The sequence below is a fragment of the Netta rufina genome (genome assembly GCF_964035555.1).
Source record: "Netta rufina genome assembly, chromosome: 11".
NCBI classification, from domain to species: Eukaryota; Metazoa; Chordata; class Aves; order Anseriformes; family Anatidae; genus Netta; species Netta rufina.
Genome location: NC_140134.1, coordinates 2,830,786 through 2,857,937, shown reverse-complemented (window position 1 = coordinate 2,857,937; position 27,152 = coordinate 2,830,786). Strand labels below are relative to the sequence as shown.

At 43.0% G+C, this 27,152-nt stretch overlaps 1 protein-coding gene across 2 annotated transcripts; it reads left to right on the top strand.

Annotated features, from left to right (window-relative positions):
• The first annotated feature begins 17,780 nt into the window (after positions 1 to 17,780).
• LYSMD2 (LysM domain containing 2) lies at positions 17,781 to 27,152 on the top strand. Of its 2 annotated transcripts, none has more exons than XM_084293580.1 (3): positions 17,781 to 18,093; positions 21,380 to 21,717; positions 26,377 to 27,152. In XM_084293580.1, exons 1-3 carry the CDS (start codon positions 17,896 to 17,898, stop codon positions 26,426 to 26,428), a joined length of 588 nt encoding a protein of 195 aa, XP_084149706.1. In that variant the 5' UTR covers positions 17,781 to 17,895; the 3' UTR covers positions 26,429 to 27,152. The 2 variants fall into 2 exon arrangements, with proteins under 2 accessions (XP_084149706.1, XP_084149707.1); XM_084293581.1 differs by having other exon boundaries at positions 17,893 to 18,093; positions 26,381 to 27,152.

Genomic DNA, 27,152 nt, shown 5'->3' with positions numbered 1-27,152 from the left:
AAGCGTCGCTTTCACAGCGTTAGAGGTTCAGAGTTTGAGATCATTTCTATGAGGAGAATGAGACAGAGGTTTAAACAGATATGTGATGACTTTAGTAAAAAGGCATTTGCTTCTTTTGGTATACATTTTTCATTAAAATGGGATAGCTGTTTGTAATATCTTCTAGTTATTTCCTATTCTATTTTTGTACTAATGAGAAAATTCAATTTAAAAATATTATTTTCCCTTACTTCTGAAGCTTTCAAACTGACTGCATAGTTAAATGAGCAAGTCAGAAGGATTTACATTTAACATCAGTACAATGGAAGAGGCACTGTTTCCAAGACAGCCAGGACTCAAACTTGCACAAGGCCAGCGCTGAGGACTGGAGCAGCCCCCAGAGACAGCAGCTGAGGTACCTGCTGTGCCAGGGAAGGACACGCTGGGCTGTCCTGCTGGCTTGGCGTCAGGGTGAATCACTGCAGAAACATCCAAGGAGGAGTTCTGGGTGCCAAGGAAAACAGGAACAGACTTGTGGAAAGAGTTCAGTGTATTGTTTTCCCACTAATGTGCACAGTCATTGTAGCATCCAGTTATGCCACTCAGTGTCAGACAAGCTATTCCAAAGGTCATGTGCATGCTCAGCCACCCTGATGGTACAGGGCACTGCTGTGCCTGTGAGTTAATCAGCTTCTGCTGTTTGGAAACAGCATTTTTACATTATAAACTGATTCTTTTTTTGTCTCATCTTTTCCATAGCAGGGACTACGGCGCCACCTGCTCTGGCATCTTGTGTATCTGATGCTCTTAACTTGCATGCCAGTATCCAGCCTATGATCTAATCAAACCAAATACTTGCATCATTTGGAATAAAACAAAAAACAAACAAAAAAAAAAAGCTGATGCTGAAGCTCTTCCGGGGAGTAAGAGATACAATGGCAGGAATGAATTAGGTCGAATACATGCAGGTATTTCCACATGGTGACAGCAAAACCCAGCCACTGTGGCAGAAGTAAAAAGCACAAGGTCTGTCAGCTCCGCAGGGGTTGGGGGGATATCAGCAGGTGATTGAGTTTACCCTTGGACACATGAGCAGCTTGGCACACAAGGTCTGTCAGATATTGAAATGCATTGGCACTGGTGCTCAAGGTTGTTTTCTGGCTGTTCACAGGGAGCCCAATCATTTGCTGCACTTGGAGCTTAACAGAGACCTCAGCAAGTGAATTCATCTCAGGGTATGTAAGCCAGCGCCAAGCTGCGCAGCCCTCTGGATGACCCTTTGGATCTCCTCCCCTGAACAAAGCTGCTCTGAAATCAAATCCCCAAAAGAATTTAGATACTGCCAAGGGTACAAATAGCAACACTTCTGCCTGGCTCCAAGGGATGGAGGTACTACACAACCGGGATGAACCCAACAGCTCCCCCGCTGAGCAGCACCTGTACCTGGCAGCACCCAGGCTGTGCCCAGCACTGCAGGCACACATGCTAGTGGTGCCAAAGCAGACCTAAAAGGAAGCATCTTCCTTTTAAGAGCCTTAAATAAACACCACTGCTAGGCTGAGCTGTACATGGAAATCCTCGCATCTGCTGCGCAGGGCACAGAGGGTGTTCCTATACTGTGCAGGAAAGCCCCAGCAGGCAGTGACTGGCTGCTCATCCTTTCCTGTCACTGCCGCCAAACAGGGAGTAGCTCACTGTTTTAATGGGGGAACGCTCGTGTGCTGTTGGAAACACCACAGTCACCCGTTAATTAACATCAACTTATTGCAGAAGCAAGTGATAACATTTCTTTAGCAGACTTTACAGGCAGCAAGAAAGAGAAAGCTCTGCATGAGGCACTGGCACCCAGCAGGGAGCCCCATGCGATGCAGTTCCCCACATTACTGCAAAACAGGAAGACGAGCACGGCCGCTGCCACGCAGTGACAGCACGGCGGGTTTGCCTCTTTACAACAAGGCTGCAGGCTGACACACAGCTCATTGTTAGCCAGCAGGAAAGAGAAGCAGCACAAGGAGGCAGAAGAGATTTGGGCTGTGCGCATGAACCTCGCTGTACACGCATCAAGATTTTTCCAGAGCTGAGGAATACACAGAGCATCACAAATTAAAAATAATTTTAGGGTGACGCATCCTTATACATTTCTCTAACCTGCCGAGCCTCGTGCATTTCCCTGTCCATGAAGATTTATCTACTAGCCACACATGTCTCCCAGCGCAGTTCATCAGGAACACCTCTGCAGTGAGTCACTGAAGCCCCGCTCGCAGCCGGGGTGGGGGTGACAGCAGCACCGGCGTCACCCCATGGGTACAGGCAGCAGGAGCAGCAGGATCAGCCTGACTCTGCTCCTGCACCCTGGGCAGCCCCGCCACAGCAGCTGAGATCAAACCAGCATGGTGTGCAGTGGGCAGCCTTTAGGCTGATCTCTGCCTTACGCATAAAATATAGATTTTACAATAAATGGTGCTGCTAATGGATACCAAGGCATGTAACAGGATGCAGAATGAGAGCAGCATCTTCCCCTGATTGCTGGATGGCCGCAGTAAGAAAGGATGCGCAGCGTGTGGGCAGGTGGCCAGCAGTCGCTCAGGGTGAGGCATACAACCACAGCTCTGTCGCTTTTAAGACTTCACAATTCAGCTTCAAGGTTAAAAGTCTGAGGTGATTGCCCTTAATGCAGATAACACAAAAGAAAAGACTCCTCCAGATACAGCCAAGCCTTTAGCTAAAAGCTCTGGCTTGTACCAAGCTCCCCATTTGAAATCTGAGCGCTGAGGGATGTAAATCAGCACCTGGATTTCCCTCCCTACCCCACTGCTCAGGTGCAGTGTACTCTGCCTCCCAGAAGATGCTCTGCCAAGGCTGAGCTCCTGCTGAGCTTGCTCCTGTCGATCACTGCGGGCAGTGAGTGCCCGGCCCAGCAGGAAGCCCAAAGGGCAGATTGCAGAGCTGAGGAGTGACTTGGGCTCAGGGAGGAGCAAGGACACATTCTTTCTTACCGCAGAAGATCACCTTCTCCTGAATGCCAGTTTGAGGAAAACCAGTCTAGGTACAGATGAAAAACGTGACTAACATGAAGCATTCTCTTCAGTGAGATGTGTCCTTCACTTCAGACCTGAAACACTGTGGGGTTTGATGTTAACAAGGTCCAAGTAACCTATTCACAGGTATTGTTGCCAGGATGACGCTGACAAGATGTTTATTTTTCAGAATGGCCAGTCCAGTTGTAATAAAGAACAGGCTTTGTTGTCTTGATCTCATCCATTTACATATGTGAACTGGGAGAAGAATCATGTTTTTTGTTTTAAACCAGTTCAGAGAGACCTGAGATTTGTTGTATTTCAGACTAATAAGAGTTCATGGTTTTATTAGAAGACAAGGTACAGGAACAGGTAGGAAACACTGACACAGTTTGTGGTGACAGACCAGCATTAAGTCTCCTGAAATTCAGTGTCAACAGCAGCTGCCATCCAGCTGCAAGGTGCTATTACGCTGCTGGATGTAATAGCCCAGCCAAAACACTAGCTGCCTCACCCCCAAACCAGGTGCAGCCACCCAGAACAAAGCCACAAACAGGGAAGATGGAGGGAGACAGAGGTTACTCTAAGGAAATCCTGCTACTCTAGAAGATCTGAGCTTTTAAGCAGGACCAGAGAGCCTGACAGAACACAGACAAGGCCAGCATGGATATGGTAAAGGTAACAGCTGATACCTTAAAATGAAGCTTCATGGACTGTCAGTGAAACTAAAAGTTGATTTTGTATATGTTGACAACATACGACGAGCAGAAATCCTTGCAAACAAACATTTGTTATGAGAACTGCTGATCAGTCAGAAGTGACCAACTTACCCATATGGCATGGCACCACCCACTGCAAACAAGTTTTAGTGCAATCACTTCTGGAAAAATAAATTCAATGGGTATCCTACTCTGATCCACATAGGCTCCACCTTTGAAACATGAGCTCTGAATACACATTCTACTGATTTCTTTGTGGGACAGATTTACCATGCAGCACCAGAAGCCTCCCTGTTCACAGAGCTAGGTAAGGACCGGTGACGAAGGAACAGAGCTGCACAACATTACACAGCGGACCTAAGGTTATAGTCCAAGTGAGGATGAGTAATGGTACCTACCTCAGAGGTGCGTCAAAACCAACCATTGTCGTTACAAGGTTTGGACTGTTAATCTTAAGATTTGCAATGCTGTTAGATTCTAAATTATTCAAGGACACAGAGTTATGATTCATAAAGAAGCTTTTAAGATGATGAGTCTAAGCCCTGTGCTGGAACAGCTCAGGTAGAGCTCTCACTGTAGACAGATAATCACTTTGGTCAATTAAAAGCTACAAAACTAGCTCTAAAGCTTGCATGTGCATTTGTGACAGCTATTTATGTTTTATAGAGCTTAGCAGCCTCGGCTGAACAGGAGGCTCCTGTGTGCCATACAGAGCACAAATGCAGAGCAAACATGTGACTACCATTGCCAAGAGATTCACAATAAAATGGCAGTTCTATTATTTCTATTTGCACAGACCCCTTTCTTTGTTGGCAGGTGCTTTCCCCACTGAAATCCCACGCTGGGGACCAACTTCACAGCCAACTCAACTACAACTCCGATCTGCTGTGGAGAAAGATCTGTCTGAAAGAACCTGGGATTCATTTACAGTTTCAGATTTAATGTAAATACCAAACCAAAACATCCACTCCTCTTAATCAAGAAAAAAAGGAAAAGCATTTCACAAGTTTATCAAGAAAAAGCTGAAAGCTGATGTTTCAGAGCACTTACTGAAACACTACAGGACATCCTCTGTATTATGTGCACAGTGTGCATTATATGAAGAATCCAAAAACCAGTAAGAGAAAACAGCATTTTCCTTAAATTGACTAACTTCTGCACAGAACCATTTAATTCAGTACTGGACATATTTCTGAGTCCACTACTGAAAGGGCTTTCCAACCAATACCTTCCAATAGCTGCAAACTCCATGGATATAAAAGGTCACTGCACAACCCAGCATCAGTGATTGCCATTATTTTTCTCTGAAGTTATGACTACATTAGCAGTGATCCCAGTTCACAGGACAATTAAACATTTGTATTTGTAATACTTCAGTAAACCAGTACGGGCCGAAGAATCTTAGTATAACTGAGCTAGCTGAAATTCATAACACCTTTTCTATCAAGTAGGAATTATTTGCCGTACTCAAGCAGTTATTTTGCCAGTTGAAAATAGTTCTTTAAATCCATCTTTCTGCTATTCAGAGCTGTGAAGTAAGAATCCAATTTTAGTATCTAATTCAGAGACAGCATCTCAGAGCTACTGCTGAACATTATCCTTTTGCTACTAATTTTAAGGCACTCGTTCTTGCCCTAGGAGGCATATAATTGTTTACTATAGGAGTTCTCATGATGTTTGAGCCATTTGTACAAATACTCACGGAGATGACTAAGTGCACTTGATACATGAAAAACCCTGCAGCTTCACAGAAACTATATCCTCAGAACCACTTGATGTCTATTCATATCTTTTGGTGAGAATCACAATTTTAGCACGTATTTCCTATTTTTTTCTTGGACTTAATCTATTTTCCCCCAAGCGCTACCTTGGATTGATTACATTAACAGACATCTCCCTCAACATGAAAAACAGTATGTGATACCCTACTTAGTTTTTTCTTGCATATTCTGTACTCAAGTTAAATTTCATACTAATCAGTCACGAGTAAGTAGAAATAGTGATTGTAAAAAATCCTACTTTTAATGAAAGAAAGTTAACCTCCTTCATGTGAAAGACGATTAAAATGGTAATTAATGAAAGTAGATAGCAACTAGGTCACTTATAACACTGAAGAAATTAATATATTCAGTACATCTTGTTTCTGAATTCATGCATTAAATACTGGCAATCAGCTTACTGAGTTTAATCATTATGACTAATACCGAGAAGAAAAAAAATCTAGTGGGATCTCTTTGCAGAGATCACCTTGTATTCTACTGCAGAAGAGGACTGAGGCAACAAGGTTCTAACAGCCGTCCCACAATACCTTCCTAACTCCTCAGGATCCAGACAAACTTGGGACCAAATCATGACAATAACTACTTTTTTTCTTACACAAAATCAGAGTGGCAGAGACATGGCTTTACAAAGCATCCATCTTCAGAAGGCTACGCCAATCCCAGTCCTGACACATGCCCAAAGTCTCTGAGCTTTTGTTTTCAGCTCTGGAACTGAGGTGAGTTCTGCATTTTGTGCTTGTAGGGTACAGACAACTCATCACTTTGCTCTGCAGATAGACTCCTTTGGCTCCTGCTCCCTCTCCTTTGCCTTTTGTCTTTTTTAGGAGACATGTTCTTCTACAAGCAAGAAACTGAGCGATACTGCAACATGTATAATAAACAAAGGCATCTCTTCACAGCACCCCGTTAGTGATTGAGCTGCATTTTTGATGTAGAAAAGCACCCCAGCAACTCTAGTAAGCTTAACTAACAGGTAGACCTCAATGAGTTTGTATAATTTTACAAGGAAAGTCAACCTTAATGCTAAGTGCTAATGAGTTCCATGAAACAAACCTACCAGGGATGCTCATCAGAAAGCAGATGATGGCCCTGAGAACCTGAAGGTACCTTTCCAGGCTCACTCGCCTATTCAGATGACGTGGAGTTTGGGAATTGGTTCAGAGCATCTTGAAAAAATTGTTTAGCAGGAAGGATAATGTGAGGCAAGTTTCAGCAAATTTGTACGACTGAGAACAGCACAGGTGTTTGCAAAGTGTGTTTGGGCTCTCACTTAATTCCTCCTATTGGCTCAGTCACTGTTTTGTAAATGTTTATTCAGCTGCTGAGGATGAGAACATGCACAGGATGAGGTAGGTCTTGCAGCTCTGCTCAGGTGAATTAGCTGATTGCCGCAGTTTGTTCTGCAGTTCTTCCACACCATCAGGTTCATGGCCAGGAGCAGAGTTCATCTCAGGAAAACAAAAATCCCTGGTGCCAAAGAATAAAGTGACAGATTGGAACAGTCTATTTTAGAAAAGAGCTGCCATGTCTAGTTAGTATCATACGCAGTTTCAGTGCACAGTAACAAATGGATTCTGGGCTGAGCTTGGAATCTAAAGCCAAAAGTAATTGAGTGTTTCAGCCAGGAAAGGGAACAAAAAAGTCACAAGCTTTTCTGCATTGGATTGCGAGGAGTGAGCAAGTGTGTTTTGCTAATATTCTCCGATTTCCTTTGTTTCCTTTCAAAGGAACGTTTAAAGACAAAACACCAGCGTAGATGCTTTATATCACCAAATTTGAAATTTAAGGGAAGCAACAATTGTTTGATGTAAGCAAAGAAATCAGCGGATCTCTATTGCAATTCAGGTTTCACTATCTCACATCTTCTGCCACCACACTGCATCTAAACTCTATGGAAAACACTACGGAAAGATTTCACAGAAATCCTCAATTTATCCCACCCACCAAGCAAAACGTTTCCTTTAATCTCATTCCTATTTCACAAGAAGGATGCAATTCAAATATGAATCCTAACAATGGAACTGCTTGTCTGTTCCTTTCCAAGCAAGCATATTAACCTATTTTTCCTATTTATTACTCTTTGCCACTGTATAGTTACTGCTTATGCTTGCCCATTATTTCAGCGTAAAAATCTACTCAATATATTCATGGGTGTTTGTGCCTATGTCCAACATTGCTATAGTGTAATGTTATCATGGCCTTATTTAGATTACTTGCCCACCAAAAATCCATTTGTGAGTAGATAAAACTGGAAGTTCCATGGTAACACGATGTCATTGCAACTTCTGATAGAAACAAGCAGGATGCTTTTCATTTTAGCATAGTGACAGCGACTGATTTTCTTAACAAAAATCACACATTTGCTTTCTGTATCAATGCATTTAATTCGTTCACGTTTACAATTCACAATAAATGTGAATGAATTAAATGCATCAAAATGCATTCACGTGCATTATAAGTAAATGGGAAATCCAATATAACCGGTGCAGTTTATCTCAGAGAATCTCAGGGACACTTGGCTCTGGCTCCTCTCATTGCAGCCCTGGCCTGTGTCTGACCCTGGATGACCAGCTCAGTATTTCTGGTTGCAAATCCAGTAAAAATAAACTGCTTCCAGGAACTACCATCACCCAAACTTCCATATATATGCAGCCTAATCACTGACATTCAACATCTGACCTATCGCTGTTTTAATGTCTCAGCTAACCAACAACAACAACTTCAAACACCAACTTACTACATTCCACTCTAGAATTAGATGTTCATAATATCTGCTTGCAACTTTGACACTCATGTTTATGAATTCAGAGCATAAGCCAGTATTGGACATACTACCGTAATATTCAGGGTGTTTCCTTCCTGCATTCTTGCATGTGGTATAAATGGCCCAGACAGTATTCCCATGCTCTACTCTGGCTTAATGAGACTTCAGAGAGTGCTGGGTAAAAGCACATGAAGTGCTATTATGATCATCTGGAAAATAATCACATCTTATGGCCAGTACCGGAGTCTTAATTAAGGAGCTCTCAGCAACTGGAAACAGAGATGTAAATCATTGAGAGATCTTCTCAGTACAGGCAGTCTTCAGATGGGCGAAGTCATCAAAAAGATTATTTTCCTGGCAATATCTGACAGACATTTCACAGACAGAGACCTTCACACACTCTGATATGCTGTATTTCATATACACAGACACAACAATTACAAAGACTAATCACTCAAAGGGTGGTGAGCTACTCATTGCAGCAAGTACTTTACTGGATGAGGGCTAGGCAATGAGTGGGAAAAAAGCAGCTGAAAAAAGTCAGCCTGGCACTTAAAGAGACCTAGATAGAAAGTGAGGTAGGGAAGACACAGGCACCGAAATAATCAGTCCTGAAGGACTCCCTAGAAGGGATTCTGCAGCTGAAACTCTTAGAGGAGGAAGAAACTAATTATAAGGACCTTATTCAATTATTTATATCTGACTTCACAAACCATACCAATGCTTGAACAAACAAGTCCATCACTAATTAGATGTGCCAATGCAGAAAGAAAGTCAGGTATTTGCACATAGTGCTTTTCTGATGTACTGTTAAATGCTACCATCCTGTTGCACAATTTGTTGTCCTTTGGAAAACATAAGGACTTGAGAACGTTCTCATTAGGAGGTAAGCTCCTCTGGTAAGGTCAGTGATAACATACAATGATATATACAATCCCTTTGGACAATTGGTCTATGATGAAGTGTGGAAACATAGAATATTCTTCAAATATACCAGGAATGTCAGAACAAAGTACTCCCGAAAAGACACAACTCCCTTCACTTAAACTCTTCCTCACTTCCTATTTTTGATTTGTAATTTACAGACAAAACAGGTCACACCCTGACACACCTTCTAGTGGCCCAGAAAAACAAGCATCTGGAGCACTAAGCTATGACTTACTGATGGAGGAGCCAGTGTCCTTTTGCTTCCAGCAACACTGCTGTACAGACGGTAACCTCCGTCAGAGAGGCATGGTATGGAACCGCAGCAATGCCTCAAGTTGCTTTCCTGCAAGCCACCATTATCCCTTTAACTCTTCATCTTTTGTTCCGACCCACTCAGATCTCTGGAGCTGTTCAGTGGCTACCTTCACACAGGAACGTGGCTATGTGACATTCCCTCGGCAGGTGTCATTGTAAGGGGCTTCTGACTTGAGCCTGCTCAGAGTTTAACAGAGAAGAAGAAAGAAGAAAATGCTGTGGGAAGACAGAGCACAACTAAGTATTGCTTGGAAAGGCATAGAGATCTTTACCCTGTCATAGAAAATACTCTTCTACAAAGTTGCAGCGTATGTTAAAGCAGGAATGAGTCCAGACAAAGCAGGATGTGTTACTGCTGGGAGCATTCATACCAATTACATTTACAGTGCTCGTGGCCAAAGCAGTGTCCTGAATTCTCCAGTTTCCTTGAGGACTCCATCTCCTCCCCAGGGCAGCGTGTCCAGCTGGGAGCTGACTGCAAAGGCAACAAGCTAGCTTTCACTCAGATCCGCCAGCTATTCCCTCTACCACATCTCAGAGGACTGCTGTTATAATTATTGCCTTAAAAGTTAAGGAGAAGCACCCAGAAACTGTCAGCATGTGAAACGAGGATCCACTTCGCCCGCCACCACACCTCACTTCCCACAACGCCATCACAGTATTTTTAGGAGTGACTCCTCACTGCCCCAGATGAGAAGCCTGTTACAAGAAGTATGAACGCTGCTAGTTTAGTGCCCCATTTACACCAGCTAAAAATAGCCACACACCAAAAACACACTCCTCTTTTGGGCACCGAGTGGTAACATGAGCCACAAGGCTGATTAGGCCCAATTAATGCATTCCCACAGGAAGAAAACACACAGTAGTAAACAACTCAGAGGGCAAAAAGCTCTTGGAATAGAAACTTGCTGCCCAGCTTCAAATGCACCCTCATCACTGCCATCCATTTGGCCTGGGAGCTGTAGTCTGGGGCCTTGTCTGCAGTCAGTGAAGGTTGGCAATTTTGGAAGAGACTCACAGCAAAAACTTAATGAGAGCTGTTCTTTCCAAGGCAATTGCTAAGCTTTGCAAATAGGAAAAGCAAACAAAAATCCCTCTTATTTTCAGCTGCGGTTCTTTATAAGCACTTCCCACCCCAAAGCCAGACACATATATCCTGCAAGCACACTGCAAGGGCAGACATCTGTATGCTTTCCCCAGATCTTCTTTCATTTGGGCAGGGCATTGGTGGGATTTCTGCAGGCTTACGAGGCGGTGTGTACCTGGGAGAGGCTGAAAACATTCAGCTTAAGTTTCAGAAGAGTTGCACTCTTTATCACTTGAGTCACCAAATCCTGTTTGTCTAAGGAACCAAGCCTACTGGTAGTTCAGCTTCTGCCTCACACTAAGTTTAGTCCAGAGCTGAAGCCAGATCCTCTTTGAAGACAATGACAGAGCAAAAAATATGATCGAAGAGTAAGATGAGGAGGGACATTTGAGAGAAATAGGGTCAGCAAGGAAGCATAAGGCAGAGCAGGCATAGTTCGATAGGCAGCATATGGGGATGGAAAGCTTGATATGCTGACCTGGATTTCTGGATATCTGCTAACTTCATTCATGTTCTTAGGGAATTTCTGGACAACTTATTTGGATCCCTGACTATCAGTTTCAGATACACTTCTGTAGAAGACAGTCCTTACAAAACCCTCTGACTGAGGGAAGGGTTAGAAAGGCTTTTTGGTTTCAAGTCTTTCTGAACTACAGCAAAGTTAAGCAAAGTTAAAAGCCTATATAAAATTAACAAGTTATTCTTGACCTGTTGAAACAGGTTATACAAATCTGTCTGTAAAAAAATAAGCCTAAAACTAGTTGCAATATATAATAAGCAAGTCTTCTCCTCTGCATTTCCTCCTTTAATTAAGAAAGCTCCCTTTGGCTCAGCTGTGACTGAAGCTACCTCAGCAAGTGAGGTAGAGAATGACACTAAAAAACACCTACTCTGGCAAATGAATATTAAGAAGTTGTTTTTGTCTAAATAAAACATTTGTTGTGGTGAGGCATCTGTTTACAGATTTTCCAATAAAACATTCTCCAAAGATGTTCAGATTGAAAAAGCCACTCAGAGAGAAGCAATGGGGCAAGGAAAGACTCCCTTATTACCAGCCCTCCAGCCATTCTGCACAGCTTTCCCTCACCACAGAGCTGTCTTCCTTACATTTATTGCTGATTTACACACCAGTGGAGGTGCCACTATCATGTGACTGTCAGATCTATCGTATTAATTGCTTTTTTAGTTAAGATGCTAAAGCAACTAATTGTACCGAATTTGAATTCAGTGGCGGAAGGAAAATGTTAAGTCAGCACACAAATAACCAAGAGACTCATCTGTGTGGGCTGACAGTGAGGATGCTGCATACAAGGCTTGGTTGGGTGCAGGTGCACGTGAACGGAGGAAGCACCTGGGAAGAAGCAGTTAGCACAGAAAAGCAAAGCAGCATGAATAGAAACATATGGAAGCCAAGTTAAACGCTGAAGTACTCTGCAATGACTAACTTTCTAATGCTATATGCAAGAATAATTTTGACATTAGTTTCACTCTGGAAATTGAAGTCAAAAAATGGTGTCGTGGGGTCCAGTGATAAACAGACAGCTATCCAGGAATTGCTCAAAAAGTTGTCCTCACGCAGCTCTGCCTCCGTGTTTTCAATGACAACTTCATGCAGGTAAGCAGCACAAGGCATTGCTACCTGTGAATCTATGAGCCACCTTGGGAGGCAAAAGGTATGCTGCTAGTATCTCCCGTCACTGATAGCCTGACTAAATGTGTCTACTGGGTCTGGCTGGGATGTTAACTTTCCCTGCAGCAGCCCATACAGTGCCGTGCTCTGCACTTGTAGCTAGAACAGCAGTGGGATCCCACCAGGGTTGTGTCTGCTGCTAAGCAGTGCTGGCACAGCATCAGGACTCTCTCTAACCCTCCTAGGGGGTGGGCAAAAAAGTGAGAAAGGAACATCACCAGGGCAGCTGACCTAAACCAACCAAAGGGATATTCCATATCATGTGGTGTCACACTCAGCAATAAAGGGTGGAAACAGGAAGAAGAGGGGAGGGGTGGGTTCTTGTTGCAAAAATGTCTGTCCTCCTGAAAACTGGCTACTTGAGTTGAGGTCCTGCTTCAAGGATGTGGTCAAGCATTGCTCACTTGTGGGAAGTAGAGAGTAATTTTTTTTCCCTCTGCACTTCCACATAGCTTTTATTTTTTTTTCCCTTTCCCCCTCCCTTTTCCTTTTTTCCCCCTTTAGTTAAATTGTTTCATTAATAATAATCTTTCCTTAATAATTATTTTTTTCCCTTTAATTAAATTATCCTTATCTCAACCCGTGAGTTGTTCTTTCCTTTACTTTTTCCCCTCTTCTTCTAAGGAAGGGGAGTGAGAGAGTGGTTGTGGTGTTCAGCCGCCTAGCATGGTAAAACCACCACGATGTGAAAGGGATTTTTTATTGATGTATGGAGAGGTTAGTCAATGTGTATCCATCTGTGTGTGCAGCAGCAAGTTATGTATAACAATCAGCAAGGCATGCGTTAAAGAAGGTCATAGGCTGCTGGTTTAGCTGCACACAGCACATTTAACTCAGACATCATCAAGGGACAGCAGCTCGTGCCCCTGGGTGCCTCCCTAACAGTCACTGCAGTGGGGAACAGCACTTGTGATGCTAATGGACATATGCTGCTGCTCCAAATGTTTCCTCCTCCTGTGCTGTTGACTTTCCTGCCTGACAATTTATTAGCCAGGCAGCGCTATACACAGCTTGATTTCCAAGGACTTTATGACCTAAAGGAAGAGTTGACAAAGGCTAAAAAAGACCTGGACAGGAACACAGGTTTGGGGCCAGTGGCTCTCCCTCCAGGGTCATTGGATAGCCTGTCCCACACTCCTGAAATGTCAGCAGCAACCCCGTCTGCTAAGCCTGCAGTGCTCTGCTGGGTACTGGCTCCTGGCCCCATAACCCAAGGTCGAACACAGCCATGGACAGCCTCCTCACAGGTGTGCCAAACAGTGATTCCACCCTGCATATTCACCCCACCTATTTTCAGTGTGAACAGCTATGAATCACCCAAGGGCTGACTGCCCTTTCAACATGCACAGGTCATAAACAAAAATCAGTCATAAGATGTAGTTAGGAAGAGGAAGCTGGCTGGTATCATTCTCCAGCAGCTGACACCAGAAGCCACATGCTTGGAGAAAATGGAACATGTCTGTAATAGCACAACCCAAACCATTCACATGCTTTCGTGTGCAAGGTTGCTCCCATCAGCACGGGACTTGCAGCATTCACATTCCTAAGTGGCGAGTGATGTACAAGAAAAACTAGAGGCAATGAAGAAGTGCAAGGTCCTTCCACAGGTAATCACGCACCTAACATGCAGCTGGGAAGGGTATTCAGCTGCTGCAAATGGTAGGGAAGGGGAACAAACAAGGTTTCACTGGCACTTTACACAATAAGGCAAAAAAGCTCTGAGAATGTAAACTCACAGCACATATTGCAACACTCTTATAGCCTTAATATAGAAACCCATAGTAACCCCTGCTAAGGGTGTTAAATATTAATAATGGCTCGCAGCTGCTACTGCAACATAATGGGCTTATTTTGATGCGGAATATGTGAACAGTTTAAGTAATGTGCATCAGTTCAGGCAAACTTACTTTCCCTTTGAAATTCAGACAGGACCTTTTCTCTGTGTTGCAATTAATTGCAGAACCCAGGGCTATTATTTTTAAAGGCAGAATCTGTCTCTGATCTTTGTCCTACACTGCACCATTTTTTTTGGTCAGAGGTTGCAACATGAGCAGAGGTGGGCAGCACAGCTTGGCCCATTGCCAAGGGCAGCCTTATTTTCATTTATTCTGTCCTAGTTACTGTGATCCTGCCCACATATTTAACCCATGAAGACGACTGTATAATGTTCCTGAAGTTAAAACAACCCTGTCCTCCATCAGTACAAATCCTGTAAGTTGTAACGTCTGAGCTTGCTTCATAAATGAAGTTAGATGATGCTCTATTTCATTTAACCCTTTGCAATGTAGATTTGGTCCAAGGCTTCTTTACTGACAAAGCAGCTGATGAATACCTGATCATTAACAGAATGGTTACCTAACTAAAAAACATTGTCTTCTCTACTTGGCCATTAAGTTGTATAGGCTGCCCCCCAGGTAGACTCGGTTGATACTGATCTCTATTTTAGAACATTCCTGGCTTTAACCATTATATAGGTCAACAAACTGAAGTAAATAAATCAAAACCACTGTGCAGTTACCGACCTAGATATGGATGATTTTCAAAGATAAAATGGCAGCTACATACGCAATGCTAACTGACAGTTAATGGACTGCATACACTTAAATACTGTTGGTTACTTAAAGTTTCATCATGAAGCTCTACTGAAAATTCATCCTCAGAGCTAATTTAGATTGACAAGAGGAGACAGAAGTCCCTAACTGAATGCATTACTCATTACCAGAGTTACCTTTGAGCTAATGCTACAATACTTATAAAGCAGTAGTTAAACATAGTTTGTCCATAGGCAATTCCTGTACAATGATTTTATACAAGAATGCAGGGCCCATTATCTAGGTCTGAATATGTCCCCAGGGAAAAAGCAAAAAGAGGTTTCTACTTCTCCACAGATTTAACTCCAAGAAACTCTTATGTCAGGCAGGCGCTCCACTGTACTTAGTTGAGGTGTCCAAAGTGAAAGCTTTCATTTAAAAAACTATGTTTCCAACTGCTATAGCTGCAGCAATAACCTCCCAAACATGAAGTGAGTAATAGAGGCAATGATGTCTGCAGACAAGCTCAGAATGACTCAGGAGTGAACTCCTCCATCCCATATAAACTTGATTAGAGCAGCAAGTCCAACCCCCCAGTTATGTGACTTTAGTGCAAGCATTACCTAAAGAATTACTGATTAGTGCAAGAAACAGGTTTGGTCAAGTACAGCTCCTTCAAACTAGAAGCTCAGGTGGCAGAGGCTGCAACACAGAAACAGGAAGGGCAGAAGAGAACAGGAAGGAAAGAAGCAGACAGTACTGCCAAGAAACTCCCTTGCTGAACTGAGGTCATGACCAGGCACTAAACCCTGCAATTAAAGCTCTAATTGCCTCATAGCCCCATCCATCAGGAAATACCCGGATATGTCTGTAAGCTGCTGACCTGGGGAGAACAATACTATGGGAAATGAGAATCCCAAAGCTACAGCAGGAGTTATTTCTAATGTGTCGATTTTGGTAACCCTACATCAAACCTTTGGGGATGGGTAATCAATGAGGACCTGCAGGCTGCCAGAGGAGCTCGTTACCTTGTCTGGAATCAAACAGGGCAACCCAACAAACAGGCAGCACAGGCACAATGCAGAATTGTACTACAGCACTGACTCCAGGCCCAGCTGGCATGACACTGGGAAGCTGGTGAGCTTCAGCCACGGTCAGACAGGGCAGCTAACAACCCCAAACCAAAAAGCCCTGGGAAAGCTGGCACTCCCCTCAGATTTCTCAAGGTCACAGACATGAAGACATCTCAGTAGAACGGACACCCTGTTCTCACTGCTAACATTTTCCTTCTTTAAAAAACAAACAGTCATCAGTAAGGCACTTCTAGTTTCTTCTGTAACTTGTTTTCAATGCATATAAGAAATGCTTGCAGGTAAAAATGGGCTTCCTAATTTAAGCTCTGGCTCAAATATTTAACTTTTATTGTTGTTTCCAAGGGTGTTCACTTTATTTAGAGAAGAGGCAGACAGCTAGTCAAATCAAGTATCTCGGCATCATCTCGAACCCAAGTGTTCTCCCAGCCATACTGTGGATTTAAGGGGTAGGAAACAAACATCTCTATGAATTGCTGATGTGAAGAGCACAGTATATTACTACACCCATACAGTGTATTTTCAAACTGACATTACACATTCAACTCACTGTATCAGTAACACCGAATGGCATTTTCATTTTATTGAATTTCAGCTCCCCTGTGCTAAAAGCTGCTTAGCTGAAGTAACTGGTCAGGGTAATTCCATCTCCGGGCAGGCATCCAGATGTTCGTAGCTTCCGCTGATGGGCTGTCAGAGGCTGAGGCTGAGCCATGGCTGCACTGAGCAGTTTTTTAACAAGGCTGCCCTGCAGTTCTTCAGCTCTCCCGCTGGGTGGGCCGCAGCTGAAAGCTGATGCCGCTCAGCAGGCTGACGAGTTTCCGAAGGAACTGAAAGCACAGAGGTTACAATTAATCTGGTGCTCTTTACAGAGCCGGTATAGCCTCAACTGGATATCCCAAGGTAGCCTACAACTTCCCAAATATGCTTTATAGCTGCAGAAAACTTAAAGTTAGCCACTTTTGCAACCAATTTCTGTTCTATCCACATGTTGCCTGCAGTTGTGTGTTTAGACACTGGGATTGTCACACCGGCTTCTCTCATGTGATGGTGAGGTGCTGCTGTGTCAGTTCTTACCAGTAACCAGTGCATCTCTCAGGGCTGCTTTGACACATGCATGGAAACTTGTGGCCAGATTAACAGCCTTTGTTAGATCATTCATTTCTGTTCATTTCTGCATTTATTCCTTCAAGAGACTATGATACAGTCAGTGAACACAACCCAATTAAAAGCCACGGCTAGATATTGTCAGCTGACATAAATATCCATAAATAATTATGTGGATACACACTGCACCAAGGAATGCTGATGTTAGCACATAAACCAATTAAGCTCTTACATATCTTTTGTTTGGCCAGGTCTGCCTTTCTAGGAGCTTCCAGAAGAGAAATGCACCATAGCAGTTGTTGCCCACCGCTTCCCAGTATCACGGTGGCTTGAGACCTGGAGGGCAGCCGGCCCAGAAGCCCTGCTCTCATCCAGCTACCCTGAGAGGGCTGCACAGGGCACGCCGTGTATTTGGGTACCCCGCGTATGTGTGTGTGTGGCGCTGGCATTTGGGTACCCTGCGTATCTGTATGGCCCTGGTATTTGGGTACCCTGCGTGCGCGCACACGGGCACCACGTACACAGCCCACACCCTGTGTTATGAAGCCCATCACTTCACGAGGGCCCAGCTGCCGAACAACCTCTGTGCGCAGGTTTCTAGGCAACGAGCGCTGACAGCAGACCCGGGCACCGCCCCCGTGTGAGACCCCCCCCCCGTCCCCCCGCCGCCCTCCCGCTCCCCTCGCGGCTCCCGCCCCGCCTCAGCCGCCCCCGCGCAGGCGCCGTGCGGCTCGCGGCGCAGCTGAGGGCGGGCCGGCCCCAGCCCGCCCCGTGCCGCTGCCGCCGTTACCGGGCGGGCGGCGGCTGAGGGGGGGGGGGGCGCGCGCGGGCCCCGCGCCATGGCCGGCGGGCGGCGGGGCGCGGGGCGCTGAGGGGGCGGCGGGAGCATGGCCGAGTCGCTGCGGGAGGAGCCGCCGGGCGGGCCGGAGTCGGAGGCCGAGCTGTCGCAGCGGCTGGCCCGCACCAAGGCCCGCTCGTACGGCAGCACGGCGAGCGTGGCGGCGCCGCTGGCCGAGCGCTACGTGGAGCACCGCCTGAGCGCCGGGGACACGCTGCAGGGCATCGCCCTCAAGTACGGCGTCACGGTAAGGCCGCGGCGGGACGGGGCGGGGCGGGGCGGGGCGGCGGCCGGGCCCCGGGGCCGCCGTTCAGCCGCCGCCGCTCTCGGTGCCCGCGGCACCTCGCTCCTGAAGGCGCCGGGAGGCCCCGGCCGTGCCCCTGCAGGGAGCGCCGCGCGGCTGGGCCCGTTCCCGAGGAAGATCCATCGCGGTGCGGAACGGGGAGGCGCTGCCTGGGGCGGGTTTCGTGGCCTCCTCTGGCTCTGGAAGATCTGCGCGGGCCTTCCAGGTTCAGCAGCCTTCGGCAGCATTCAGCCTTCATCGTGAAAGGAATGTTTAAGGGAAGAAACAGAAAGTAGCTTAACCAAATGTTGTTGACAGAGTTAGTGGCGTTTTGAATTTACCAGTGCTCTACATCAAAACAAAGGTTTTCTTAGTACTGAGGCAGAGCAAAGTGACCCTTGCTGCTTTTTTTTTTTTTTTTTATTACTACTTTTTGGGAACACTTTCCATGATGGATAGTCTCTGGCCTAAATATTTACACTTCTGAAAGAAGAACAAAACACAAGTATTTGCACTGTGCAGCAAGTGAAAAATCTATGCATGAATCACAAAATAGTTTCAAAAATGGCATTTCTAAACACTCTACAAGTTCAGCTAAATTAAAGTTGCAGATGACCAGTCTTAAGTGTTTAACTTACAAACCATAAACCCATCATGTGAACAAAGTTAATAAACTTCTGCTGTGCTATTGATGCAATTAACATATGAATGCTGGCTTTGAAGATCTCTTTTGTTGTTTGATTTTGTGTTGTCAGTATTCTGCTTAGGGAACGGCATCATTAGACTGAAACTGAGAAAGGGAGATTCCATGTCAGCTTAACCTATGGGTACTGCCAAGTTAGACATTTGTTATTGCCTTGATGGTTTCAGTCCTGGGCATGAATGCATACAGACATGTTTGCATTAAACAAAATGAAGAATCTTACACATTCACGCAATGACAAGGACTGGCTTCCTCTAAGGAGCCATTACTCTTGCTTCCTATGTCCTGTATACTTATCTGAAAGTGAGAGTTGCTGGACTGTGGAACATCAGAATTATCTTGGGCTGACATTACTTCCAGCATTACTGGTTTTAGAAGCATCCCCATGTGCTTTTCCTCAGAGGGAATTACTGCGTAGCAAAAGACATCCTTGTCCAGTGCCTGAGTTGACATCAGTATGGGCAATTTAAGATGCATGAAAATATCACGTTGGACAGAGGGAGATCACTGTGCTTTGTTTGGCCTCAGCTTCTGCTGCCCTTCTCCCCCCAGATATCATTAATTTCGTGTGATGTTTATTAGATCTTCTTTGAACTCTTGGGTAAATTAACTCTGGAATTAATAGCTCACATGCTTAGTATCATACATGTATTTATGGTTCACTTAGAGTACTGTATCCATCATACAAAGGTATCCCTTCTAGTGGGGGAGAAGGATGAGGACTACTTGTTTCACTGTCAGTGGAAGTGGTTTGGGTGAATTCAGCACCAGTTTATGCATTAGTGCATTTTCAGTTACAGTATTAAGAGCAATATTTCTTATTATAGGTCTGCAGCTAACAAATCAGTTGAGTTTTCCTAGCACTAGGTAAACTACCTGCTACTTAGGCAATGCACCTCTGAATGTATGAGTCAGAGTTGGAGAAAGAGTAGAATATATTGCACACTATCAAGTAACATGTTCAGGATTGCAAAGGGCATTCTTTAGAGACATATTTCCTATTTCACTGTTAGTGCAGAATGCCACCAGATAGTACTTAAAAGATGTTCCAGGAAGAATGAACCAGAGGTGGAATTACAGTGCAGTAGGATAGAGAAGAGCAGTACAGTGCATTATTTATCAGCTTCTGAAGCATCAGCTTCCTAGTCCCGTTGATAAGAGAACTGGAGTTGAAAATAGCTATTTTTAATCTTATAATGTATTTTTAATTGAGAAGAGCTCCAGCTGTCATTTTAAATTATTTTGATAACAATCAAGAAAGGCACTGACTTTCAGAAGTTCTGAAAATAGGCATTTAAACTTGCATCTGATGGCCATTATTGATTTTTTTACTAAGTCACGTAGCTTTCTTATTGTCCTTCAGATGGTACTCTGCTTGGGAGGAAACTTAAACAGGCTCTAAACTACGCAAGGTTCACCAAAAATAGTCTCCAGTCTTCAGGAGCTGGGACAGTAATGAGCTTTTCTTACTTGACGAGTTTCTGACACTGGATGTTACTCAGCTATTAAATCTAACCATGCCATTAACGTACTGACTTGGAAGAAAATTTGATGAGTAAGAACTTAATATTCTTAGTAGGGAAGCAGTATGAACTCCAGCTGGGGCTTTTTCTTTGTAGAACAACCTGAGATGCTATTAAAAATAGCATTAAGTATGGAACAATCAGGTCTTCGTACATTAGTACTGAGAGAGATGCATCTAATGAATTCTTGCTTCTGTCCTGAGGTAGCATTTGCTGATGAGTAGGCTGTGGAGCATTGTGGCTAAAAGTTGCCAAAGTAGTATTTAAGTTATGCAGCAGCTGTTAAGATGCATTATGACACACAAGAGCTTGTTAATCGTGCTGTAGAATCAGCTTACTGGACAGACGCAGCATGTAGTCTATGCAACTGTATCCAAAATTGTTTAGAATCTCCCCTCCCTTTCACTGCCTGACTCCTCACAGAAAGTCAGGACTTCAGCTGAGTCTGAATGCATTGCATCAGCTGTGGATACAGAGTAGTATGGATGAAGCGTATCCAGCTCTTCCAACATCTGTGGTACTCACTGGTAAAAAACAGCGAGTCCTAGGATGCTCAAGGTAACCATTCCCCCTTGTTTATCCATGCTTTTTGAAGTAGTTCAATTATAGCAGCTGCTAGCAGTGCTGAGCCTTACTCTAATGTAAACCAAACCAGCAGTGCTTTTGCCATATAATTGTGGTGTGTTTTTTTGTTTGTTTGTTTTGTTTTTGGTAAGTTATTCACGTGAGCCTGTACAGAGATTGGAAGACTATTCCAGAAATGCGTCTTCAGCTAGTACAAGACTTCTGGGAAGACCAATACAATGGAATCAAGTCTATATGCAAGGAAGAAACTAAAACGCTGAGTTAACAAGGCTAAGATTTACTATCCACTCTGAAGTCTCTGAATGCAAAAAAATCCTTTAATGAAACCATTGCAAAAGTATAGTCTTATTCTAACTAAAGGTTACTGTAGTACTTCAGGAAGGTGGCATTTTATACTTTGCCAAAACCTAATAATTTACATTTTTCCTATCTCTTTCAGATGGAACAAATAAAGAGGGCAAATAAACTGTTCACTAATGACTGTATATTTCTGAGGAAAACCCTGAATATTCCTGTTATATCAGAGAAACCATTACTGTTCAATGGACTTAATTCACTGGAGTCTCCTGAGAATGAAACTGTTGACAGCTCCCCTTCTTGTGAAGAAGGCCCAGTGACGGTTCAGGAAGAAAGTAGTTCTTCTCCCAGTCCTCAAGAACCTGACAATCAGCCCACTGCACCAGAAGAACTGTCTGCCAAAGATTTTCTACAGAGATTGGACTTGCAGATTAAGTTATCCAAACAAGCAGCCAGAAAACTAAAAGATGACAGTGTCAGGTAAATGCCACTTTTAGTATTAAGCATCTTAATTTCATCCTGAAGGCTTTTTAGTCTAAGCTGGACCCTCTCTGTGGAGTATCTCAGATAGCACTTGTAGTTTTGTCAAGAGCAAGTCTATGCAATCATCGTGCACAAGATCTAATTACAGTGCACCACTAGCAGATGCCTTGACATGGCAGTTAAAGGCTGCCTCCGTGTATGTTGTTCATAGAATTGCAATAGCATCCTATGAAAGCTCGAAGGCCAATATTCTCCAAAGTGTCTCGCGATGTAAGTGAGCACTATTTAAGCACACCCAGTTTGGAGTGAGTGCAGGGACCTCACACTTCTTCTCTTCGCGTGGAGAGCTGGAAAGAGGTTATGCCGGCAGATACATACTTCTCCTTCAGAAAGTTGTTTGATACAAAGCTTCTTCCATCATTCCAGTTCACTTCAAATAACGATACCTTTCAGGACCAAATCTGTTGAGTATAGCCCCGTTTTTTTCAAAAAGGGAAAGGGTCATTTCATCAACTTGAACTAAGTTCAACAGACAAAAACTTGACGGGAAACAGTACATCAGATTTAGCAGTTAGATAAGCCTCATTTGGGAAAAATATCCTGTAAGACAACTGAAGAATGCAATTTGTTATCTACTGTACTCCATATACAGCTTCCCATCACTTCCCATCGAACAGCAGCAATTTAGAGCTGCTCTCTCAGGGAAGGCTGGACAGCTTTTAGTGTTACATTTTGCTAGCACACTTACTTTGTTTTGACTGGATCACATGAAAGAAAAGTGCTGTTGTACCTCAAATCCCTCTTCCTTCAAACTCTTTCATTTACACTATTATATTTGAAACCATGGAGAGCATTCCTATGAAAATATGCGCTGCTGCTGACTCTCAGATCATTAGATGTGTATCTAACATCCATTAGAGTAGGTGTTGACCCAGCAGTTAAGGTGAGTGAAATTGAACTGTGGTCCCTGTTGGAGGAAGGCAGTTGTTTTTAACATCCCTTCAACAAAGTTTGCAGAAGAAAATTCACTTTGGCTCTGCTCATGCTGTGGCAAAGTCTATATGGTGAAAATGACACTGCACAGGCAGCACACCACTACCAATATCCACTTCCTGTACTACTTAACTTATAGTGTAGGAAGCGAGGGTCCAGTACAAAGTTTCCTTCCCAGGAACAAGGAATGCAGGAGGACAAGTTACATTACCAAGAACATCTGCTTCTGCTTGTGGTTTTTTAAAATCTGCTCCAAAACTTGAAGTCATAACATCTCACCATACCAGCCAGCCTGATTTGACAGATGTTATGACATCTCACATGGCTCTTTACTTTGGTCTGCCTTAAAGTCACCAAGAATGCAAGCACATACATGCACCAATTCTGATCACATTTACCTGGTATCTGTCTTAGGTACAGGTATCTATTTCAGCAACAGTCCAGTGCTACAAAGGTGGTGAATTGTTCTTTAATTATAACCCTTGAAGTTACTTTTTTTCAGTACTCTCAAAGGAACGTAGTGTATTAACTTCCGAAGTTAACTTCATCCCAACAAAAGCCTCTCACTGTTAGGTAAAAAGAGTGAGGAGCACACAGTTGTAGATTTAGATAAGTTAAGCTTTAATAGCCATGCAAGCAGACAAGTGCTAGAGATCATAGAATGTAATCTACTCAGTTTGTGCTAACTGTGTTTTGCTCTTAGATAGTTTATGGAAAAATACATCTAGACCTACACATACTACTACTTCTGCTGGAGTTTCACTGACCAAGAAGTCATTGTTTAATAAATCCCCGCAGCAAGCAGATTTATTCAAGATACAGCCCTAGGTGAGCAGCCTGAGACAGGAAGCCCTGTTTTTGTTTTGGACAGTATTTTTATAATAGACAAAAAAATGCACAGGTTGTTTGTAACATATTTAGAGAACTCTTCTATTTGCATATTATGGAAGATACTAGTTTTATTCCACACACGGCACACAAGTTAGTAGCTTGAGAAAATGCTAGTGCTTCGTTTTGCCCAAAATGCTATTGGATATGTTTCAGGATGCTGAAACTGAAATTGAGTTTAGTGATGCTTATTATATCAGACAGAACACCAGAGATCTAATGCAAGCTCTTTGTAGGGTACTTAGGATTTCAGAGTGTGATAGGCTAGAACACTAAGGCCAAGTGTATGCCTCTGGGACAGGTTACACTTTTATGCAATTGCATTTTTCAGTGACTGATTTTGAAAACCGTGTAATTGAATAGAGCCTCTCTAATCATCAGTGCTTATATAAGGCAATATAATTAAATGGCATGCAGCACTGGAACAGAACCTTATGTTGTCACCAGCTTTGTTGCCTAGAACTGAGCCTAGAAAAGAATACAGTATTATAAGTTTTAAATGCTTCAACAAGTTCAGTTAATTTATCCAATAATTGTCCACCATCATTAGCCATCAGCTCACAAAAGAGATACCTCAATAAAGGACAGTACCTGTGGAGACTCACATTTCCAGAAGCTGAGCTCTTATTGCTGCCTTAGTTTGGATGCTAGAAGCATCTAAGGATTGGATTTAAATTTCCTTGTTCAGTCACAAGCATGCTCAGTCTTATGAAAGTGGTGGTTAGCATTTGTTATTGTGGCCTGATGCATACAATAGCTTGCAGTAGGCATTTTTCTGTGCTTGCATCCTGCTGGGCCAAGTGGCAGCAGCATTCAGCAAGAGATAGAACTATAAAACATTGTAATTCTTTGCTGTTCCTTTCCCTCTGCCTCAAGGGGAATGTTACAGTGACTTACCACTTCACTATTTTAAGCATCTTAAAAGTAAAGGAATTTTCAGTCATTAAACATATACACACACTGCTATTTCGCTGCTTGTGGACAATGGACCAAAGCTACTATGTAATCTTACTTCATATAAAGCTTAGCTTGGTTTTAGACTATTTGAAATAAGCTGTATTTGCTACGTACAACTCTGAAGATCTACAGTAGTCGTACTTCCTGACCATTACCATGGTTTGGAGTAACGTGTTGTCAACCTCTTTGCTTAGCAAAGCACTGCAGCCTGGGACAGAATGCTAGAAGCTGTCTTGCCAACTGCAGCATTCCTGAGCCTTGGTTAGAAGTTTATTCTGCACATTACAGCAAGTCACGACTTTGCTTATCTTCAAGCACAGTCACCCACTACATAATTCTTACATCCCACCACATACAAAGAAACCCCACAAAGTTGGCTGTGACCCAAATGCTAGTCTTCTGCCCTGTATTGAAGACTGCCATGTGAGCCCGTAGTTTAAGTATGTATTTCACAGCAGCAGTAGGTATGAACAGCTTAGATTGTAGTTGTTCTGCTACTTTGATAGGCTAATTTTCTAGTATTGCTGTCACACATATCCCTGCAATAACTGCAAGTTTAACTCAAAACCTTATTTTCTGGGAGGTTTAATTTTTTGACAAGTTGTTTCAATTCAAGAAATATCTTTGGATTAAGATTTTTTGTTGTTGTTTGTTTGTTTTTGTTTGTTTGTTTGTTTGTTTTCTGGACTACTCAGGAAAAGACGAAGATTGTGAAAATGAGAACAAGTTATTCAGCTGCTTGGTTACTCCATGCTTTATCCCATTTGTATTCTAGGGGAGTATACAAAATTTAAGCAGTAGTTAATGGTGTTTAGAAGTTAGCAGGAAAAAGTCAGCATGATGGCATTTGGAACGTGATTGAAGCGCATAGTGTACCCTGTACCATTATTAGGTTATTTGAGTAACAGTACCTTTGTATGCAGGCATGTACAGCATTAAGAATAATAAATCCTTGGAAGCTCACAGTACAACAACTGAAGTCTTTCAGTCCTCACTAACACGCTAGAATTGACAGCAGCTTCCAAATTATGTTACTGAACCTATCCTTAAAGATCTACTACTAGAAAATGATGGTCTTTGTAGTACTTCACATGCTCATATTAGTACCAGTTGCTGCACTGCATTGTATATATGAACACTTTTTTAAAAGGGCGGTATTGTCAAGTAAACAGTAAGCAGACTGATGTTTCCTGAGGATTTTTAATAGCAATACTACTGTGGTTTATCCAGTCATCACACTAGAGCTTGTAGGCAACTATTTCCCACTAAGAAATTCCAAGTGATCAGTCTCAATATTGAGTGATGCACAGGGAGAATATATTAACAAATCCACTCAGGGAAAATCCTTGCAGCATTAAGACAGATACAGATACAACTGATGGATCACTCCCCTTATTGCCTAGTTTGCCCATCTGCATCCTCTGCCACTCAAAAGGCTTTAAGCAAATGTAGGATTGAAATATTATTTTTGAAGAGAAATGGGAGAACAGAATAGTTAGAAAAATAGAACTCCAGCATGCTCTCTACTTGCTTATCCTTTATAATAGTGCCAAATCGATAATACCACAAATAGTTAAGCTCTAAACATCCTGATGTTGTGGAACCTTTACAGCTTTACTTACTTTTAGCCTTCTGTTCTTGAAAGTAATGAGAATTCCAGGCATGTATAATGAACAGTAGTATACAAGTGTTCTTAGGAAATTACTCTTAACTATTTTGATCCATTAGGAAAAGTAGTTGTTCACATTTTAATAAATTTGTATTGTTGAGGCATGATATCTGTCCCTGATCTGATGATTATGATCATTTCCTTTCTAGAGAGGAGGAGAATGAGGAAGGTCCCTATGCAACTTCTTCATATCACCACTAGAAGACAGATGCGATGGCCTGAAAACTTTCCATGAAATCAGTTCTTACAGAACTAAATGGTCAATAATTCAAAAAAGTCTTTTGGACTCATCATCATGTTGTACTTTATACAAGTCATGAATGGGTAATTGCACTGAAATTATGACCTCTTCTGCCTTCCATAGGTTAATGTCCTTATGCTATATGAACAAAGGGTTTAAGCCTTCCAAAACTAGCAATGGCCTTTATACCCCTTCTGTGCAAACTGTAGCATGGTAGCAACAATATATCCTTGAGGTCACCCTTTATGCAGGATGTTGATCTTTAGTAAAGATTTTGTAAATACTCGTTAAAGTGAAATTTGTTTTAAGTATTTAAGATGTTAAGTAAGTTTGCTTGTAAATGACAAAACCACAAGAGGAAGTTTACTTATTCTGCAGACACAGGCAAGCTTGCTGTGGAAGTTGTGTCTACTGCAGGGCTGCAGAACTTGCCTCTGAACTGTACGTGTCTGGGTGGTTATAAGAACATCCTTTATTTCTAGGAAGGGGAGTCTGGCTTGTTTTCATTAGTTAAAGCCTTTACTACTAAAGAGCTGTCTACAAACATTGGCTAGTAAAAGGGAAGCGTTAAAGCAAGAGATTTTTCTTTTGTAAGATAAAGCATTGAAATATCAGTTGTGTGTTCTTGTGTGCAGTTACATTGTGTGGTTTTAATTTAATAAATAAATTTCAATGTTTGTTCAT